Raw genomic sequence first — 22,018 nt, forward strand, 5'->3', positions numbered from 1 at the left:
TGTTATGTGTGGTGAAACTACATTTTTACAATTAACACATGTTGTAGATTTGATGGTAGATGAAGGTTTTCTGCATCCCTGCCAAAAGGTGTTAAACGTATAACTGTTTACTTATATATAACAGTTAGGTCAGTTTAACCTGCCCCATACACTCCCGACAATAGACAATTTTGCATGTGCATTGGTTCCTTTCACTACACCAAACATCCTGTTCAAGTTCATGCTAACAGTTGACTGGCTGTGTGTTGCTGCCAGCTACTGTGCATCACAAACAATGCATTTTACAGTAGCTTTCCTAACACTTGTAAGTACTGTTTCTGACCAGCAGAGAGCAGCGCTGCCTCTAACCTCAGAAATAAATCAAACATGCACAACTACATGAATGCACACATGGAAAAATAGATTTTAGCAGAAAGTCATTTTTTAGGTCATAGTAACAGCAGTATAAATTCCACAGTGTGTAACATGAAAGACTTTGGTACACTATTGCATAATTAGGTTCAGCTGGGGCAGTATCACATTTGAAATTCACTGAAAAGAATGCCAATTACTTTCCTGTTTTTACACTCTTCTCTTCATTTCCTTAAATCCATTATTCCTTGTACTTCATGTACAGTAGGTCTACAAGCAGGACTGCAACCTTAAATGGTGGTTCACAGCACTGCAGTACTTTAGTAACATTGCATAACTGCAGATTAATGGGTTCAGTGCACCAGAGGAGGTAATCAGTGGTGACTGCAGGGAGTTCTTAAATAAGGTCACAAAGGACCGCTGAATAACTGTTGATTCTGTGTCACATTTGTTACTGTTGTTGTTTTTTTTACAGATTATTGTTTTCATTTCTGTTGTTGTTTAATTCAATTAAACTTTCAGGCCAATATCATGTTGTGTTTCCTCTTGCCAAGAGTGTCAGTTGTGTTCACAGACACTGGGAAACAGGGCCAAAAACAACAGGCATCTCCCTGTTCAGAGGAGGCATAGAGGGTACAGTCACTAGAAGCATGACAGCTGGTGAACAGGGCAGTCCGGGGTAGGGGCCATAGTAGACAAGTTGAGGAAAAGAAGGGTACACCAGGCAAAGGGGTTCAGGGTATAAATACAAATGATTAGTCACAAGTGTTATCTTTAATGTGTTATTGGCTACATACTACAGGCAAAATGTGAAACATTAAAACCAGCACATTTGCTGCATTTGGAGATGCCCTCCATCTTCTGATTTTGAAAAATGTTTGGGCTGCGTGCTGTCTAACTTAATGCATATGTTCATGTTAATATTACTTGATCATTGTACATCAACAACAAGGTGAAACAACTTCACAAAGTCCACACCAGATGCTTCGTCATCTTTGCTACAGGCTGCTTTATGTGTTTGCTTGAAGTGTAAACTTAAAAATACATTTACATGTTGCATCTATGCTCCAGGTAGAATACATTTTGTCCAACATATTCAAGGTCTGTGTGAAGACAGTCTATATGGTTGAAGAATAAGAAACAATTATTTTAATTGTAGCACTTAGAAAATATAAAAATAGTACATGGTACTTATAATAATAATCATCACATCAGAATGTGAAAAGAGATGGTGGATATACAGTTTTTAACTTTTGCATGCACAGATTTGATTAGTTTAAATGAGTAAAAATGTTCACAGGTCACATTAAAATACTTATGTCTCTGAACAAAAAAAATTATCAATCTTCAGTATACAGTAAGTAAAGTATTTGGACAGAAAAAGCATTTTGTTTTAAACACTATGCAAAAAAGTAAGAATGATGTTAGCTAATATCAATTTAAATGTAAAACATGCTTCATCCTCTTTTTGTCTGATGGGCCGTGAAGGTTGATAAACTCTATTTTCCAATGATGACATTTCTGTAGCCCTTAACATGACACAGCTTGTTGCTGTCGAAGTTGACCACCAGCTTTCTCAGCCCAGAATGGTTGGGAGTGAAGTAAATTTTAGCCTTGACTTCTTCCCCAGGTCCCACTGCAGAGCCCAGCCTGTAGGGTAAATATTTAAATATTAGTGACACGTACTATTAGTGCTTTATGACAGTCCGCATAGGATTGCATAAATATTTAGAAAATAAGGTAATTTCCACTGACAAAAGACCTGTGACAGTTCTGACTATTTATGGAGACAAAGAGATGGAGCTGCAATGTTTGAACTGTTCACTAGACGAGTGAAGGTTTTGTTCCTTCTTAAATACACCTGAGCATACAGACACATCATCACCGTTCATGCATTCAAAAATCTAAAACTAAATTTATGCAAAGTAATTGATTGGCTACTCTGTACTCATTCAGTGAGCTCAAAGTATACAAATAACCTCATAAAGAGATCATTTTTGAGCAATAACAAGCCATCTCATCAGTTTTCTTGACCTGACTAAACAGCAGCACATCCAGTCATGCATCTAAACGCAGCATCAAGACCAGAACAACAAATAAATCAAATATAACACACATCTCACTGTTGGAAAGTCAAATAGGGAGGAAACATTGCCATTACACAAGTGTGACTAATGTTCTAGTGTGACTAAAATCGTCCTTCTGCATGCATGTTTATGTCTATTTAGTTGTGTTACAGTTTTTAATACATGACTGGTCAGTTGTCGCTCTGTGTTAGTGAAGAAATAACAAAGTCAAGTCGGAGGCACTTATACAACCTCTCAGAGATGGCGCGCCCCCCAGTCAGGTTGGCTCCCTCGATGCTGAAGCAGCAGTTCTCCAGCGGCTCTGGCAGAGGATTTTGTAGAGTGATCTCTGCAGCCAGTTTCCGATTCTCCTTCGGTTCACCCAGGATCTGCAGAGAACAGCCACCTCTGGGTGTTAGCTGATGCAAGCCTCACAGTGAGTACAGCACAGTTTTGTTTTGGCAAAGCTCTTTTAATACATAGGAATGGCAGTTGGTGTCCTGTAATATATCTGTGCTGACATACTCTTGCAGCTCTTCAGACAGTAATAGTTGAACACTGTAGGCCACAGTAGCAGTAGTATGGCAGAGCTTCAATAGCATGGTATGGCTGATATTGAGCTTTTCAGAACATCAGCCAACATCAAGAAAACTTGTCACTAACATTGTTTTTCATGATTCATTAGCCTAAGTTTTAACATGTCAAATCAATTTTCATAGTTTTGGCTTTGAGCTTGCATTAACTTTAATCTTTTGCCACTGTTAGTGACCAACTTGTCCTTCCATAGTAATGACAACCAAAAAGATGTCCTGACTGGATTTTACACACTGCTGTCTTGTTTCTTAAGTCTACTCTAGATCTCTTGTTGCAGGCTATTGCACTTACTCTGACTTTGATCTCAGGATTATCCAGTACAATGTTTCTCACTGCCAGCGTTGCCTCTCCGGTGCTGTAGTCAACCAACAAAGCAGCCAGACGGATTAAGTTGTCCTCAGTGAGTGCGGTACTGTACTTAGAATAGTTCAGCTTTAGTGGGACCTTCCTCCCTGGAATAACACATACAACATATACAAGCCTGCCAACTGTATATACATATTTATGCAAATGTAACACAGTGATTTGGCTTACCTGCTCCTGGTGAGAGTTCAACATTGAGCAGATCTTTAAAGCCACAATTCTCTCCCAGAGTCCCATTGTAGGACGCAGCACAGGATCCAAACACCAGGCGGCACTTCTTGACGCTGTCTGTCTTGTTAATAACCTCGGCATATACGTCAAAGTCGCAGCCCTTCCTCATCTCTGATGAGGGTTTGATAGTGAGTTGTAGGCCTTGATTCTGCTGCTGATGGAGCAGCTTGTTTTGATGGTTGGCCTTCTCGAAAGCTGCTCGCTCTTCAGCGGAGCCTAGCATCATAAGAGCAACAAAATCACACATTGAATAAAAGAAATCTCAAATTTTAAGTTTTAAGGTTTGCCATTGAAAATAGTCAATTTCTATATATGTAGCATAGCAAATGACCTGTACAATGAACCATAAACCTGACCTTCGCAGACAAAGGCAATGTAGAACTGATTTTATGTATATTAGGAGTAACACAAATACAGATAAGGAATGTAGGAATTTACATAGAAAGTGACCTTTGTGTGACCTGCTGGTGTTCGGAGGACGTTTGTCATCTTTATGGTGTGTTGTAATAATATACACTATTTGTGATTAAGGCCAACTTAGCGTCCTAGTGAGCACTCTTGTGAAAAGTAATAACTTTTCTTCTCAAATCTCAAATTGTGGAATGGTTTGTATCATATTGTTATTAACTGAGATGTTTGTTTACATGTACAGTAGGAACAGCAGTGTTGTCTACCTTCAGAATACTTGTAGAGATGGGTGATGTCCTCTCTGTCGTCACTGCCTACACTCTTCGTACTGATCTTCTGGCCCACCACTGTAGAGGTAGTGACTTCTGATGTGCTGCCGTCTTTTCTCTTCATGAAAGTGATGATGTCAGCGTTGACCTCAGCAAAGATAAACGGGGCATCATACTTGAACGTGAGTTCGCCCTCCTTGATGGCCCTGAGCGGGACGGGGCCGCAGCAGTACACTCCTAAAAGAAGACACACTTTGGTGAGGATCTCCTTTGATAAATAGGATAAAAAGGCTTTACAGGTTCTTTAATGCAGAGAGTTGTTACCTCCACTTTTCTCCTGGGGTGTGGGGTCACTGGCCTGCCAGCCGTTAAAATCAGATTTAAGGTCAGGCCTGGTCATCCAGCTCTCCACCCAGCAGTGATAGTTCCTGTGATACAATACACACCATCAGCTGAATCCCTATTTGATACATTTTCTGTTTTGGCATGTATTATGTTCTACTGAATTCTTAAGCAATGTTTTCTGATTACTTTCATTTCAATTTGAGATTACATTGCCATATTTGAGGTATAGAACATAAATGAAAAAATATATACATACAGTATATACATACTGGATTGCATTTAATTTTTCTATGCACCCTTTTCAAAAGGAGCATGATATCTGACACTTCAAATGGCCTTCTGAGTTCCTTACATTCACTTTCAAATAATTCACAGTTATCCAGGCAATCCTAAATTCATTTTTTTTGGAATATATTAAAATCAATCTACCAAATATGTGATGTGTGTACAAGAGCGTTGTTACAACCCCTCCTTCTAATGTAGGATTAAAGACATAAAATTTAATAGGCGTTCTGACCAGATCATTTCTCCAGATTTCAAGAGTTTTCCATTTTCATCAATGTAGCGTTCAATCATCAGGTTGCTGTTGCTGTCGTGGGCTGACCAGTAGTTGGTGACGACTCTGCAGGGGATGCCAAGTGCTCTGGAAACTAACAGAGTACAAAAACAACTTACATCAGTATTGCAATGCTCGGAGGAGGAGCAAAATCTATGTCATCACTGTATTTTCACATATATGTTGTTGTGTCTTTTTGAGAGAAATCAAGTGTGTTTCCTTGTGATAGGCTCCCAAGTTCTGCACTATCCTATCTTACTTGTGCAGGCGACTGCAGCAAACACCCAGCACTGTCCGTAGCAAACAGGCTGACAGGCCTGTGTGTCCCAGTTCCGCAAAATCTCCACACTGCCCCTCCAGGACATCGGGCTGACACCTCCGTCATACTTGCCTGTCCAGTTTCCCAGCACCACTCCTTTGTCATCATTACAATTCACCTACCAAGCACAGGAAAGGAGTGTAAAAAGGTATTTTTTACATATGAACTCCAAGCTTTTCATGTTTAGTTTAACTATGTCATTGGTAACACTCACACCTAAACCTTTCTATGCACATAAATAAAACAGCAGCAACAAGTATCTATTTCTAATCAGAAAAGTGAATGGAAATAATAGAAATGAATATGACATACCATAGCACTAAGCACTCTGGACACGTAAATGGGATTTCTTCTGCCTGAACAGTCTTTGCCAGGATTACGCAGACATTTAGGATTCATATCCAAAATCCTCAGACAGATATCGAGGATTCCAGTTTCAAACTGTACAGAAAAAAACAAGCAGGTGTTACTGCTGATCAGCTGTTTGTCAGTGATAAGACATGGGGCAATCAGAGTGAGGTTAATGGTCCAACATCCTTTTGAAAACCTTTAAAAAAAATTTTTTTTTTGATTTTTAATTCTACCATGCCGTAAAGTCTTGATAGCTGCATGAGTAATGCACTAGTAATGCCAGGCACTTTATCAGACCTAGACTGTCTACTGTTAGATACCAATATCTCAGTTCATTTCAGTGTCAAAATGATAGTGTGTTTGCCATTATGTAACACACCGTAAATCAATTGATAGGTCTTGGATATTTTCCTGTTATCAGGATACAATAAACATGATTCTTTCACCACTCTGGCACAATGTTGGCTCTCCAGGATAAATATGTGTGAATGATGAGGTGAGGCTGAAATCATTAGTGTTGGTGTTGGTACCTGGCCAAAGTTCCAGGGAGTAGGTATGGGATGTTTGTTGGAGCCTCGAAAGATGATTCCATCCTGAGACAGAACATACTCTTCCAAACTCTTCTCATTGTCCATGTATACTACATCTCCTGTTGCCAAGAGACATCACAAACACTACAATAAATGTTCCAATTCATGTCAAGACTGGTACACATATCTTCATTTCCTGGAAACTCAAAAGCACAAATATTCTCACCTTGCAAGTTTTTTCATAGTGAAACTTCTACTTAAACTGCATCAATTATTTTTTTGGCCACATGGACTCATTTTAAAGAAACATATCAGCTTAAAAAGTGATAATATAACAAACTTGCTAGCAAACAGTTACTTATTTACACATCCAGCAGACACGGAGCAACATTAGTGTTCAGTTGAAGTTGTGCCTCTGGTAGCCCTGACTGATTTAAGTCCAATATTCTCTCTTTTTTGGTTTCCATCAACTCTTGAGGGAGATATCTGGATCTTTAACTATTAAATGCTTCACTATATTCACCAGCATTTGTAGTTGCTGCCATTTGAGCTTACAGTGGGTTTTTAGAGCTCTTTCACTGAAAACCTTCTGCTGCATCAACCAACCAGAAAACCAAAACAATGATCTGAACGCTGCTAAAGCTCCGTAGAGCTGAGGGGAACTGCAGAAACAGGTGAATGTTTTGCATGTGTTTGTCACTTTGTGAGCCCCCTTTTAAATAGATGTAGTCATTTGATCCATTGTTAATATAAAAATATTGATGATAGCAGCTTTCATTTAAATTAATTCACTAGCCCAATTCCCCATCAATAGTTTTTGCACTAAATTACTAGCATTACCACTGGTCCTGAATAGCTCCTGTCATAAGCCCCACCCTGACATGAAACTCCATCAAAGCATTTTGTAACCTTGGATCACTACACAAGATCCACTACACGACAGCTTGACATATGGTCTGTTTACTCACCTTGGCACCAGGGGTTAAAGAGCAGGATAAACTCAATCTGCCCGGATTGCCCCAGGGTCAGGGTATAGCGGCCTATAGGTGCATTAGGGGCAGAGCAGATAGACAGGGCCACCATTTCTCCAGGGGGACTGGTGACAGCGGCGCTCCAGCAGGAAGTGTCAATTTTGGCAGACAGACCAAAGGAGGCCCTTGTGCCATACTGCTCAGAGGGTTGAGGACCTGCATGTAACAGTGAATATGGTCAGAGTCCTGAGACTGCATTTGGGAAGAAGCCAGGAGATTTTAGTGAAACATTTGTGCCTGAGGAATGGAAACTCAGAGGGTACACTTTCACTGTTTTCTCAACACTGCCTAAATTTAGTTCAAACATTTCTGGAATCTCTGCTCGTGCATGGACAGCATAACTGTGGAATAGCACCCATTTATGACCAAAGTTGACTGGGACTCAAGTCTCCCTCAGCGACCGCAGTTGAGATTTGAGTTCTGGTAAGTTACATAAACCTAAAATCATTTGTGTTAACTTCAGTCCCATGAGTCTGTCACTTCTTCCATTCAGCCAAACAAAACCAAGGGCTCTTTGATCACTTCCGTCTCACTGGAATGGATTAAGGATTCCACTTAAACCCATTAAAATGTACTTGACTTATAATGGTTGATAGTGTTATCTATGATTATGCACATGCCTTCCTGTTGGCAAGCAATATTTCCTGTTTAAACAGTTGGATTTGGTGGCAAGCAGCAGCTGTCTTATCAAACTCATGAGATAACAAGTAACAAACATAAGAAGTCTATCCAAATACGAACTGAGGAGGAGAAACAGATAGTTCCAGGGTATTTCTAGGGTACTCTGAGGGCAAATACACGGGAATACCGTCATTGCTATCAACAATAACCCCGAGAACAAAGAGGGAGAAGTGGAAAAAAATAACATAACATCTTACAGTTACTGTAAGTGGGCTCAAAGTAACAGTAGCTGCACCACTGACAGCTGAACAAGGGAAAATTACATCCTTTTCCTTTCCATCAACATCGCCACTCCTTTCCCCCTCTTACCTTTGAAATCACAATAGGTAGCAAAACATTATAATGCAAACAGAACACAGCTACTGTACTAGGTGTTTCCAATGTGCCCTTAACTTCCTAACAGGACACAAACACAATGCTTTTCTTTCAACCTCTGATCATTATAGGATTGTTATGAAGCACATTTTTCAAATATTTGTGCTTTTTTTTTGGTCTGTATGTTTTGATGAAGTGCCTATGACCATTACACAGTCCACAAACAGAAACCTGAATATTTTAAAGGAATAAAGAGGTATACATTTGCATTTAATACGACAACTCCTGATAGATACACTGCATTCATTTACCAAGCATAATTAAGAAAGATGCAAAAGTAAAGGGGTAAATGAGGTGTATCACCTGTTTCTGCAATGCAGTCAAGAGAGCTGACTCCAGGTTGGTATGTCCCTGAGCGGAGGTACAGGCTAATTGTGAATGGCTGGCCTCTCCTCACAATCAGACGATCTACACCGTTGAGATCAGTACGATGGTCGGTGTTGTTGAACTCACACTCCAGGTTCCAGCGATCGATGTTGAGAGCTTAAAAGAAGAGAGAAGAGAAACATATTCAATATTCAGTGTTTAATTTAGTACTCACCTTTACAAATGACCACACCTTGAGAAAGATTTGTGCTTATAGTCAATGTGTTACAGTATTTTGCAAATGGAAAATACCAACTTTGATTTCTTCAAGAATTCTTGTAATTTTCTACAATTTGCTGCACAAAATGCCGCAAAGCAATAAAACTATCTCAGTATAATAAAGTTTGTAGAAAACATACACCTCTTTTTAGCTCCTCAGTTATGTTCTTCGTTTTCATCTTAATTTAATAGGAGAGTAATGTATATGTTTATGGAGCCCTTAAAATGCCACAACACACTCTTAATGAAGTGTAAGTTGTAAAATTGTTGTAAAAGTTGTAAAATCTATAGCTATGTATAGGATACAGGAAATTTAATAGAGGTTCAACCGGTTCAACCGTCAAATAACTTCTTTATGTCAGACTTATGGTAAATTAACCAGAAAATTGTGGTTAACTACAATCTGGAATTTTTTGCATTGCGGCTATAAATGTGCTTATGTATGTTTTCTAAAAGTGAGTCATTTTCTTTGCTAGTTTCAACAAGTTAACTTTCATAATGACTTTACTTAAGTGTGAGTTGAGTTATTTTTAAAAAACAGAAAGGTTTAATATTTGTTAAGGTCTACACATTCTGTGTTGACTTTGGAATAAACTGTGAACAGCAGGACACTTACAGTCATTTCTGGGAAGATCATTTTGTTTCACAAGGCTTTCTGTATGGATTTAGCAAGAGGTAAACACAGACAGACAGTAACTCCCTGTGAAGTGTGCTAAGACACAGCCGCTCCTTGTCTCCAGGGCATACTGTGACTAAGAATCCCACCCTCTGATTTCCTGTTTGTAGGGAAAAGTTAGGGTCCTCCTATACAATACAATGCTTCCACGGTCCTCCTGCAGGCTAACCACTACCTGGGCTGCTCCATGACAACTCAAGAGGTTGACCGTTCCCCATTTATTAAGACTTGGTGTTAAGAAAAGCCCTGGAAACAAGCATGAGGTAGTAATGTCAAGGTTGGGCAAGAGAAAACATAGACTAAGCTACAGAGACTTCCTGCTGTTTTACTACATGAAGGGAGATCATTCCTCAGTATTTCTTAGGCTCTGATGTTTTACTGATCTAGACCCTGGTTCAGTTCCTAATTGGATACATGTTAGTGTAACTATTTGGAGCAAATTCCTTAAAGATGACAACGCTACTTATCCTGCGACAGCTGGAGATTGTAGTCAGAGGATTATTTGGGCTTTGCTGTTTAACCTATGCATTCTATCCAGTCAGTTCACACATTTGTTCTGTGCAAATATCAAATTAATATGAGCTTCACATTGGAGCACAAATACTATTTAACAGTTTATTGAGGAGCCATCTGGAGAAAGAAACATCTCACTGGTGTCCAAGAAATTCAGATTTATTTTTCACTCGTTCTTTTTGAAGAATAAAGAATTTGACTGTACTCGCAGAGACCAGTAAAATGTCTCCTCAGCTTACAGAATGTGAAAACCATTACAAAGATTAATAACATATGAAGGTATGTGACCCCAAACAGTCAGGAACAACAGGCACTAGGAAACTGTTGTCATCCTTTCTATAGCGATTCAGGGATCTTACTGTGGCTACACAGTTGGTATAAAAGAAAACCCATTTTGATTAGCTCCCAGACCACAGTGCAGCAGCCTGTGTTGTTTAAGGTGAAGCAGTTGCAGTGTGACAGATGAAATGCATGTGTGACCTAAAGCTAAAGTAGAAGAATCTCACTGGTTTGCAGTTATATAACTGCTAGCAGCACACAATGCTGTAATATGGAATGCATGGGCAGAGATTCCTCAGCCTTGACCCAGCCTTCCCCACTAACCTTTACATACTGTACACGCCCACACTAGTACACGCCCTCCCCCAGCCTACCCCACACTGACCCCACACCACAGAGGGACTTTCTGAGTGAGCAGCTCTGACGCCAGCATAAACCTAATAAGGACATTAAAACAACTAGCTGTCGTGAGCTGGGCATTAGCTGGTACAGTAAACACAATTTTAATCCTGGAAAAATAAATATGCTAACCCCTGTCTGAAGAAGAACTTTTCAGTCTTTCAGTCTTAAACCCATGCTGACCTCAGAGCTCTATTACGGGCATTTTAATCTCAATTGAATGCTTGTCCAACAGATGGAAAACAGGTGACACTGATTCATAAACAGGTTTGCTTATTCTACATGCAAATTCTGCAGCAGCAGTGCAGCAAAACCCCCTGAGTCTGTTTTATGAATCAGACTAACTAGTTCCAGTTATCCAAAGTGTTCTGTTTAATACACAAACTACATGCTTTTCTACTACAGAGTGTCAAATATCTAAACTACATGCTTTTTCTTCTACAGAATGTCCAGTATCCATCCATTTCTGGTATGTGACACCTTTTACCAACACAGACAGATAAACTTCAACCGTTGGCAGTGCTTCAAAGCAAACTGGAAGTTTGACAGGTTTCTGTTCAAGGAGGTTTGGATGTTTTCAGAGAGGCTTAAGGCAAACTATTTGTAGGCTGGTCTCCCTATAAAGATAGCAGCAGTTAACTGGAGGCTCCAGCTGCTCTCAGTTGCTATTGTAAGTGTCAAACTCCCAGGGCAACAATCATCGGCTGAAACATGAGGGCGAAACATTTTTCAGGTTGCATAAATCTTCAGATCTCTGATGAACCTGACACAGCATGACACAGTTACTACTGCAGCACTGAAGCCAGTAACACAGGGTGATGAAATGTGTAGGCTGTGACACATCTGTTATTAACTGACATCATGCCCACAGCAAGCTCAGTTACAACAATGAATGAAAGTTTCCTCTATTCACTTCTCAGTCAGTGGCTAAAAAGCTGAAACCTACACACCACCAAAACACACTGAGAGTGTAAAGTTACATCCACACAAGCACCCAATTTAGGAAATGGTGGGAACATCAGTTCGAAAGGGAACTGATTTGTGCAAATAAATAAACATTGATTGTGTCATTATGAATACTAGTTATGTAATTTAATCCGTTTGGAAAATTACAAAGTCTCACTTGACTATTTAATGGAAAATAGTTTCCATTCATGATTTAAAACCACTGATAATCAATGACAGGTTTGTTTAAAAAAACAGCCAGGATACTATAGGTAGGAGTCAGAGTAACTTACTTTGAGCCATGACTGTGTTCGTTGAAAGTCTGTTACCAGATAATTTTCAGCTCCAGAGAAAATGCTGTGTCCTTCTTAGCCGTTATCTCGGTCTTATTTGTAGTCCTCCTCTTGCCAGTCTGGCGGAGGGCGTGACGCGACCCTCCCCTCACACGAAAAAAATCAAACGTACCGCATGCAAACACATGCACACAAGCGCATACATGCTGAGTTGTAGCATCTCTGTACATCCCCCAGTGATTCATCACAGACTGCACGTCAGAGAAGTGTTTCTGTTAAAATTATGTCATTACCAAAGAAGTGCAGAAGTTGACCTTGTGTGGAGCTTTGGAAAAAAACATCTGCACCACGTACAGTAACTGGTACTACTGGTTACCAATGAATAAAGAAGTGACACGGAATTATTACGTAGGCGCATTGGTATTGATTGCGCAAATCAAATCAAATTAAAATTGTTTTAAATTGGAGGAACTTTTGTCCTCGTTGGTGATACGCCCGTCCTTCCTGTGGTTTGGGTTTAGGCACAAAAAAACACTCGGTTAGGGTTCGGGAAAGACCATGGTTTAGGTTAAAACAGTGAAATGTGGTAAAAAAAAATAAAATAAAAATAAAAAATGTCCCGTTTAACGACACTGAAATGCCCGACGTGACAACAAAAAATGTTGGGTTAATGGTCTACAAGACGTCCGGCAAAAAATTCCAGGAACCCCCTCTGTGCCAGTAAAACAAACTACTAGCGGCACAGAAAACCAGTCCAGACCAACAGCCTGTAGACTAACGGAATCAATAATTAGTAGTAGGTTAATTATTGTACCGTGGCCAGTGCCAAAGAATAAGTACATTTCACTTTTGGACCTTGTGTGGAGCTTTGGAGCAAAAAGAACAATAGCTTATTGCAAAGGTCCAGTATAGAGTGCAGAATTGTTTCTGTATCCAGAAAATGCTGCTATCATTTTTAATGAAACAAATAACACACGTTATAAATAAACCTATAATTGTAGCTAATTTGGTAGCACTGGCTGATGGAAACCAAAGGTAGGTTACTGGTAAATATATGCTAAATATAGTTATTGTCTATAAACTACTGTAGCCCTCTGTTTTAGGAAATTATTTAGCCTCTTTGAAAAAATGAATATTTGCGACCAATTTTTAAAGATATACTGTATGCCTTCAGTAGGAACCAATGGGCTTGAGTCTGAATGTCAGATAAGTCATGAAGTATTTGGTTTTGGTTTCATGGCATTTGGGAATACAACATATACCCTTTAAGAGCTTAAATCTGTCACAGTCATCTTGTCACCGTCTTGCCTTGGCCGGGCATCTTGCTGCGCTCAGCAAGAAACATTCACCTCGCAACGTTTCTTAAAATGAAGGGAAACAACGTAGCCTATAAATTGGCAGCGCAGCTATAGTCTATCTTGTGATTTCATACTGTTCAATCCAAAAGTGATCCAAGTTCAACCAATTAACCTGCTTTGTCATTGTGCACTCACTAAAAGTAGAGTTTGTGGCTAAATACTGTGTAAACTGTATAATCACACGACCAGTATTCACCCGGTTTGACCAGCCTACACTAATTATCATCCAGTAAAATGTTTTATCTACTATGTGAATTATTGTTCACCCATAACTATTAACATATATATATATTAACATATATATATATATATATATATATATATATATATATATATATATATATATGTGTGTGTGTGTGTGTGTGTGTGTGTGTGTGTGTAATGTCCCCAAAAGTGACCTAGGTCAACATGTGTGTGTGTGTGTGTGTGTTTGTGTGTGGAGCTTTGGAGCAAAAAGAACAATAGCTTATTGCAAAGGTTCAGTATAGAGTGCAGTATTGTTTCTGTATCCAGAAAATGCTGCTATCATTTTTGATGAGACAAATAACGTTATAAATAAACCTATAGGCTAATTGTCGCTAATTTGGTAGCACCGTCTGATGGAAACCAAAGGCAGTTTACTGGTTTATTACTGTATATGCAAAATATTGTTGGATTCAGAAATTATACACTTGTACTGTTATGTTATAGTTTCATTGAGATTTGGGAAGGTTCACAAACATAATTATAGGATAAAGCTGGTGATAATCTGTATTTTTCTTATTGTCAATTAATCCAATGAAAAGTTTAAAAATAAGAATGAATTGATCCTACGAAGCAGAATCTTCTGTGTACTCAAGGCTTGTATCCAGGGTCCACAATTAACTTTTTTGTCCACTGGCCAAATGGCTAGTGAATGTTCAAATTTTACCAGCCACTCAATAAATTATCACTGTTTTCTTGGCTGATGAGTGAAGCAAATCTACCAGCCACTATTTAGCCACTATTTTACCAGCATTTGGCAGGTAGATGGTGCTAATTTTGTTCCCTGCTTGCACCTTATTCTTTTTATGTCATTAAACTGAGCCAATTTTTAAAAATGCTACAGTAAAGTCAATAATGAATTTGTAATCGTAACTGTCTTAATAAAAGTAGAGGATGAAGCCCTTCATATGGTTTGAATCACTCTGAGCAGACTAGTATTAACTACAAACATGGGTCTTGGCTCCAAAGCCAGAGCTCTGTCCAAATCCACACAATGGAAATGACTGGGTGACTTTTCCAAGTGCATTTAAGTCAGAGTGTCAGAAGTACAATGACAGAAAAAGAGCAAAATTGAAATAAAAAAAAGACAGAGAAAACAGGGAAACACAAAAGTATTTTTTGTAAATTCCTTGTAAAAGTGGCTTATAAAAAATATGTAAAAATGAAGGTATATTATTATTATTTAATGCACAATGTATGACTATTGTTGCTTCCAGGAAAGGCAAACGCTATTTCATTTTTAATTGTTCATGATTAATTATTAATACCTTAGCTTAAAAAAACATTCCAATTCCATGTAAAATGCACACAAAGCTTGTGGCAAGTATTCCAAAGAAGTTCCACAAAATGGTTCAAGGGAACTATGATGATTAATCACAATTTTTTTTTTTTCATTTTGCAACAGCCCCAGAGAGAGAGAGAGAGAGAGAGAGAGAGAGAGAGAGAGAGAGAGAGAGAGAGAGAGCAAATCAGCATAAGATCCCCTTTAAAATACTATTGTTAGTTGTTACACTAAATGTCTAAACATAAATGTATGTATAATGCAAACATAGCACTTAGAGTTAGTAGTACGACAAAAGCATGTTTCTCTACATTTTGTGAAGAGTTTGATGAGGGTTTTTTTTTCTGAAATACACCCTTTAACGAAATATAGGAAAATATAGATGACATATTATAGCTCATTTACATTCATTTAATCAGGAAAATCCATCTGTATTATGTATTATAGTATGTATTGCATCTGTGATACATCTCTATTATATATTACTTTCTCAACTGTTTGTGCTGGTGATGGAAGTGTATAGGGCAAATGCAAAATATAGACAAAAATTAGCCATCAATATTTGACTTTAGAATCAGTACTGTCAATTAAGTTTATTACAAAAATGTTGTGGTGCAAATAAAAACACAGATAAAAGCAAACATACACATCATCAAAGCAAATAGTCTGTATTTCAAATAGAAAGCCATACACATGTTACATAGATCAATATCTTCATACCAGTAACATATTAGTTTATACAAAACTGTTAATTACTAGAAAAGACAGAGTGAATGTGTTTTTTGTTTTCATGGGAAATAAGTAAGACACATGTGTTGTGATTAAGTTTGATAAATCTGTACAAAAGGCAATACATTTAGGACATAAACAATGCAGTTACTGTGTACTGTCTTTGTGACAACAATCTTCACTGACCTCGACAAGATTTTATTAAACTCCTCAGAAAGTGGGATGAGACATGCTGATAAAAGTCTACAGAATTTTCTCACCAAGATTATTTAGCTGTATTCTTTAATTACTGTAATGAATGACAAATAAACACAAAGACTCAAAGACTGTACCCTATGATCATTTGTATGTGCTATGAGACTAGACTGATTTAAAGTACAGGTATGCATTTAATACATGATCAAAATGTTCATAATACAGTACATTTACAGATATTTTTTTCTGACCTATTGTTTTAGAGGTGAGATTAAAACAAAGATATATTTACAGAGTGGTAATGGATTACAGTAAAAGCTGGTAAGTTAGCGCCAAAAGCCCCTTCTTTTACGCCGATGTCCACTATTCTTGGCTCCTTGAGTTACCTCAAAATCTGTAGAAAAACAGATTATCACAACATAAGTAGCAGTTTATTATTTATCACAGAACACATACTGAATATCAGTTTTTTAAATGGTTGTGTACTAGTTTGAGAAAGACGGGTGGTGTACAGTGTAATTGCACCGTACTTACCATGTACCATATCTCACAGTTCAAACTTCAGTGGATTTTCCAACACTACTGTTCTGAAACTAGGAAATTCATAAAACATTATTAATCTGATATTAAATATAATTGAATATTGACAGGAGGAGAAATTTGCATTCCGGAAAAATAAACAGCCGCTTTCCTACAATGATTTTAGGTGATTGAGTGATGAATGGGTCTGTAGGTGAATCTTTCTGGTTGAATAAGAAGCTTCTTTGTATTTGGAGTGTATTTAACCATATGAACAATTACTGGTTAAAAGCTTTGTACTGCACCTTGTCACAGGGCAGATCCTTGGTCTGCTTTTGTGGTTTGGGCTTTGGTGCAACTGGTGGTCGGGTTTTCTCTGAGGATCCTGCCAAAGCATTTGCCTTTTGGATAGCTGCAGAAGTTTCAGTTCGATGAGCCTCCCTAACAGTGATTATGGAGACACAGACCGAGGAGGTGTCCTCTGCCTCTCCTCCGAGTGCAGAGTGGTAGCTGTGACTGGAACTGCTGAAGCCGCTGACACTCTCTCCTGATGACTCAGAGCTGTCCACTGGAGAAGAGGAGAGAGAAGACTTGATTATGTACATGTTAAATAGACTGATGGAGGAATGATCCAATCTATCAACCTGCCAACCCAAGTGTGACTTAGTGGTTAGAGAAATTTCAGCAGAGGTGCAAGAACTATTTCAGTAGCCCTCTTCCTTATTGCATTGACATTTTCCTATTGAAATGTCTTTGGATGACTGAAAAAAGACACTGACCCAGACTTCTGACCTCATTGTAGGGGAATAAAACTATGAAAGTGTCTTCAGGCTTGAAACATGAGACCCTGCAACCTCAGTGAAGCTGTTCAGAGGCCATTTGCAATGGTCATATGACTTCATTGCACAGTTGATTGATGAAATTGACACTTACACAGTAAGTTCTGACTCCCACTCTCATGGTCCAGGTCGTCCTCCTCCAGAACCCCAGGGGGTGATATGTATCCCTCAAGACCACCCGCAACCACCCTCCGCTTCGGCCCACACAGGTATCCCACATGGGACAGGGAGCCCCTTCCAGAGGATGAGGAGGAAGATGAAGTGCTCCCTGAAGCAACAGATTTTGGTCGCGCCCCAGGAAGCCCATCCTGTGACCCACATGATCCCACAGAGGACAGCACCTTGTTTTCTGAGGGGAGCAGATGAGAATAAGTTGTATGAGTGGAAGTATGATAAGCTTGGAAAAGCCAAAGAGTGACAGAACGTAAACCTGTCTAACTGGCAGTATTTTCTCACCTCTTCCCATCAGTACATAGTTGACGGCTCTGTCGTTGATAGCTGCATCACTGGGCTGGATGTCCATGAAAGGCTTGTTTCCAATACCCATGAACACTCTCTCCTGCATACGGACCTCTAATACACATGTGACAGAAATAATTTATTTAAAAATATTTAAATTTTAAGAAATGACACTTAAGCATGTACAAGTTTAATACATACTGACAATTTAAATGTTACTGCCACTGAATTTGAAATGTCATGTAATATCATTTCTGTTGCTTGGGGATACAACATGTAACCAGTCTATAATGAGAGTGCAACCAGTGTGTGTGTGTGTACGTGTGTGTGTGGTTGTTGTTACCTCTGTTGTGTACTGCCTGCTCCCAGAGGATCCGCTCCAGGTCCTTGGTCCAGGCCTCCTTCGCTTCTCGACTAACTGCTTGTAGCGTGTATGTGTCTTGAGTTTTCCTCTTTCTGAACCAGATCTCAAAGCACAGGCCGCTGTCGCCACTGTTTTGGGTCATGCCTACGTCTGATGTCTAAATACAAAGACAAAGGTAACTAATCATGTAAGATGGCAGTTTTAAATATGGCTAGAAGTTTAGCAAGTTTGTCAAAACACAGATTAATAGCTGAGATCAATACATCTCTCATGATAGTGGTTGGCTCCCAAATTTCTATTATTTCACTATTTTATAATTAGCATTAATAAATATTAATGCATATGTTTGACATGGGGTCAAAGGTCCAGGGCCTTTTTTTAAATTTCAAGTCCATATCATTTGATTTATTGGACTGGATAGTGTGCAGTATTAAGCATAAATGATGCACTGCACCAGGGTTAGCTTGAAGCTAATTTGCATCCATAGTCCATTATAATCAAAACATACAACAGCACAACAACAAACAGTACAAAGCAAAAAAAAAAGAGAACAAACAAACAAAAAAAACCACAAAGAACACACCATACAAAATACAAAGCTACACACAACACAACATCACATACACCCACAATGTCAACTAAAAATTAATAATGTAAACTAGGCTCAGTGGTCACACAACTGATTCGTCTTTAGTTGATTTTTTAATTTGGCCGTGAATGCATTGATAGAACTACAGTTCTTCATATAATCAGGTAGGGCATTCCACTGAGTGGTGGTGTAAGTTTGCCAACTTTGTATCTATTGAGTAAATGTATTGTTGCGCCATGAAAACATAGTAGTGAGCTTGTTCCGCCTTTTATAAAGGGGAAGTTGTAGCAAGACATTCATATCTTGTATATGTGAATTCTGTATGCATGTGTACCTTGAATGACTGTTTGTAGATGTATGTGTCATTCCCTACGTCCGTCTTCCTGGTCTTGCTAAAGAGGATGAGTTCTTGAAAGAGAAAAATGTGTCGGAAACATTTTTTCTTCCGGAATGTAACCAAGAACTCGTCCTGGCGTATGAGCTGCCCCTGCTCCTTCAGATTAACCTGCAGCACACAGAATACAAGTAAATTCCTTTAGCAGGTTCATATACAGCATAATTGGCATTTGCTCCTAGAAATAATTAATAGGTTTCTAAATTCATCCTTTGAAGACATAGTGAAACATGTATTATCACTGACAATATTAAACAAACCTGATAATGGGACATTTGGAATGATTTAATGTCCAGAAATGTTCTTTGTTATTAGACAAGACCAGACAGAGCAGAGCACCAGGTCATCTTCCCACACACAGCACCTCCCTTTGGATGTCATGGAAAATATGACGATAACCATCCTTCCCTGTACTCCATCTTATCCCATCCAATCCCAGATTAATCTTGATAAGCCAGTGCTATTGCACTAAGCCAAATATCAATGATAAATGTTCCTAAGAACACTATTCTTCAACTTCATGACATGCTTTATTGCCTGTAGCTGCTTCCCTATTCTGCTTTCCTCATTGCAAATAGAATCCAAATGCTGTTGCTCAATGCAGGATCAGAGTGTGGTATGTCATTCTTATCACAGTACATACTCTATATATGCAGCACACCTGTATACATATGTACTGTATACAAGACTAGAAATCTTGATTGATATGTCGTTTTACACAATGACGCACAAGTAAAACAACTGTCAAGGCCCTCCTTACATCACAGTGGTGGATGGCGTCCATGGCCAGCAGGTTGTTGCCATGTCGGAGCTGGAAATGGATGACCTCCAGGGCAGCCTTGATCTCAGCCAGCTCTCTGCTTTGTCCCGGACCACACTCCCTCATCATGTCCTGCAGCAGCAGGCTGTACTTGCTGATCCGCTGCACAGGCTTCAGCAGGTATGACCACAGATCCATTTTATCCCCGAGCTTCAGCTGCTGTTGCTGTTGCATAAGGAGGGAGACACAGCAGTCAATGAACTGGCAGCAGTTCTAGAAATGTACTGGCAAAGCTCAAAGGACTATGTTAAAGCTGAGTTGGAGCTGAAGGCTAATGTTAAGTGGATAAATGGATATGTAAAAGGCATTCATCAGGACATTTTCATTAGACAGAATCAGATAAAAATAAAATAATTTGACTCAATATTATAATTGTGGTGAGGTTTGAGGGATGAAAATGTCTGTCTGTTGGTTAGTCCACCACTTTGGTCTAGACTGAAATATCTAATTTTGGATGGATTGCCATGAAATTTTGTACACAAATTCATGGTCCTCAGAGGATGTATCCTACTGACTTTTCCACTAGTGCCATCACGAGGTTGACCTTTTAGTTTTTTACTGAAATGTCTTGACAACTTCTGGATGGATTGTCATGAAATATGGTACAGACATTTATGTTTCCATCAGCATGAATTGTTGTTGAATTGGTGATCCTTTAACTTTTCCTCTTGAACCATAAAATTTCAAGTTGTCCAATACTTGAACCACAATGGCAAGCATTACCTGCCAGATGTCAGTTGTCATTATAAGTATGTTAGCCTGCTGATGTTAGCATTTAGCTCAAAGCACTGTGGTGCCTATAAGTATAGCCTCAAAGAGCTGCTAGCATGGCAGTAGACACCAAGTCCTGTTTAAATACACCATTTTCAGTGCGTCTCAGTGGCCTACTGGTGCCACATAACTGCAAAATCTGTGGTTCAAATCCTTTAGGGGATCTTTGTTGCATGTCACCCTGCCCCATCTCTCTCTCCCTTTGTTTGCTATAATAAAAGCATAAAATGCCTCCCTCAAAATATGCAACTCTCTCTCTTGTTTTAGAAAATTCACAATGTGGTTTTGAGAAGAAATGAGAGAAATGTAAACTGACACAGGTAGTGGTTCTCACCTTGAAGAAAGCCTGTCCATGATTGATAAGAAGACTGTCAGACTGTGGTTTGTTCTTGCTGTAAAGGGCATACAGAGCAAAGCTCTCTCTCTAAAATAAAAAGAATAAACACCATTAGACACCATCACCAGTTAAAGTGCATGTGCATATGTCACACTGTTCTCGTAAGTTTGCAGACTACACAGTGTATTTTAGAAGTTCACTTCTGTGTAAGCTGACATACTATTCCCAGTTCAATTACATCAATACCTTGGCATCTTGACACATCTGGAAGGGCTTTAAATATTACACTGGAATATTGGATTTTGGTTCAGAACAGGAAACCATGGGCTACTGCTTAAAATTACACTGTCTCACAACTGCCAAACCTGGTTATGCCATGAAAACAACAATCACACAGGTTTGAGAGTAAATACAGGTATTTACAGTGCTTTTAATTTAGATTTGAGTTTAATTAGAGGTTATCAAATGTTATAATTAAAATTAAAACCTAATTATTGTTTGAAAAGTTTGATTTTTTTTCTAAACAAAAATGGAAATTATGTACCCCACTTTCAGAGCAAACTATAATTCATATTCAGTAGTTTTGTACTCTGTCAAAAATAACACCTACATGTCGTAGGAAGCAGCGTCCCACTCTGAAGGGTTCGTTTAGACAGCCCTCCAACTCATTCAGGAAATGATGGCGGTGGAAGTCGTGGAGTTTCTCTAAGTTACCGAAGATGATCCCCCTCTGGCCCCTGAGGTCCTGAGGGACGTCGCCCCTCTCCAGCTCAGGGAAGTAGTGCTCTCGAACATAACCCAGAGCCTTCACATACTCCCTCTCTGTGGACAGCAGCTCCTCCATGATTCTCTGCAGTTTCCTGTTCCATATATATATTTATTAAAGCTCAAATCAAAACCTAGGTGAGCTCATGTTCATGATCAGTTGTAAATAATTTATCTGTGAGTAACAAAGTATT

General features: G+C 38.9%; 2 protein-coding genes across 3 annotated transcripts in view; both read right to left on the reverse strand.

Moving 5' to 3' along the window:
- Window positions 1–1,106: 1,106 nt before the first annotated feature.
- On the reverse strand, window positions 1,107–12,644 carry tgm2b (transglutaminase 2b). The gene is made up of 13 exons (XM_044349486.1): window positions 12,161–12,644; window positions 8,774–8,953; window positions 7,352–7,570; window positions 6,384–6,502; window positions 5,815–5,943; window positions 5,443–5,620; window positions 5,145–5,277; window positions 4,607–4,710; window positions 4,280–4,519; window positions 3,546–3,821; window positions 3,303–3,463; window positions 2,670–2,806; window positions 1,107–2,001 (listed from the first exon to the last, which is right to left on the reverse strand). The coding sequence occupies exons 1-13, from the start codon at window positions 12,168–12,170 to the stop codon at window positions 1,851–1,853; spliced, it is 2,037 nt and encodes a 678-aa protein (XP_044205421.1). The 5' UTR covers window positions 12,171–12,644; the 3' UTR covers window positions 1,107–1,850.
- A 3,051-nt stretch (window positions 12,645–15,695) lies between these two features.
- quo (quattro) overlaps window positions 15,696–22,018 on the reverse strand; it is a 32,991-nt gene continuing 26,668 nt past the window's right edge. For both annotated transcript variants that reach the window (XM_044349873.1, XM_044349872.1), the window contains 10 exons: window positions 21,670–21,919; window positions 21,057–21,146; window positions 19,892–20,116; window positions 19,072–19,242; window positions 18,128–18,305; window positions 17,782–17,898; window positions 17,420–17,674; window positions 16,792–17,054; window positions 16,502–16,560; window positions 15,696–16,361 (listed from right to left, as the gene is read on the reverse strand). In XM_044349873.1, the coding sequence (XP_044205808.1) occupies window positions 16,522–16,560; window positions 16,792–17,054; window positions 17,420–17,674; window positions 17,782–17,898; window positions 18,128–18,305; window positions 19,072–19,242; window positions 19,892–20,116; window positions 21,057–21,146; window positions 21,670–21,919 (1,588 nt within the window). In that variant the 3' untranslated portion in view covers window positions 15,696–16,361; window positions 16,502–16,521. The remainder of the gene's footprint in view (window positions 16,362–16,501; window positions 16,561–16,791; window positions 17,055–17,419; window positions 17,675–17,781; window positions 17,899–18,127; window positions 18,306–19,071; window positions 19,243–19,891; window positions 20,117–21,056; window positions 21,147–21,669; window positions 21,920–22,018) is intronic.

Source organism: Thunnus albacares, chromosome 4 (genome assembly GCF_914725855.1).
Source record: "Thunnus albacares chromosome 4, fThuAlb1.1, whole genome shotgun sequence".
Lineage (NCBI taxonomy): Eukaryota > Metazoa > Chordata > Actinopteri > Scombriformes > Scombridae > Thunnus > Thunnus albacares.

Excerpts from the sequence above, each read along its gene's own strand:
- tgm2b (XM_044349486.1), bottom strand. Across the intron at positions 7,571-8,773 it reads TGACTGCATTGCAGAAACAG|GTCCTCAACCCTCTGAGCAG; the intron begins GTGATACACCTC and ends TGTTACATGCAG. Across the intron at positions 5,944-6,383 it reads CTCCCTGGAACTTTGGCCAG|TTTGAAACTGGAATCCTCGA; the intron begins GTACCAACACCA and ends TTTTCTGTACAG.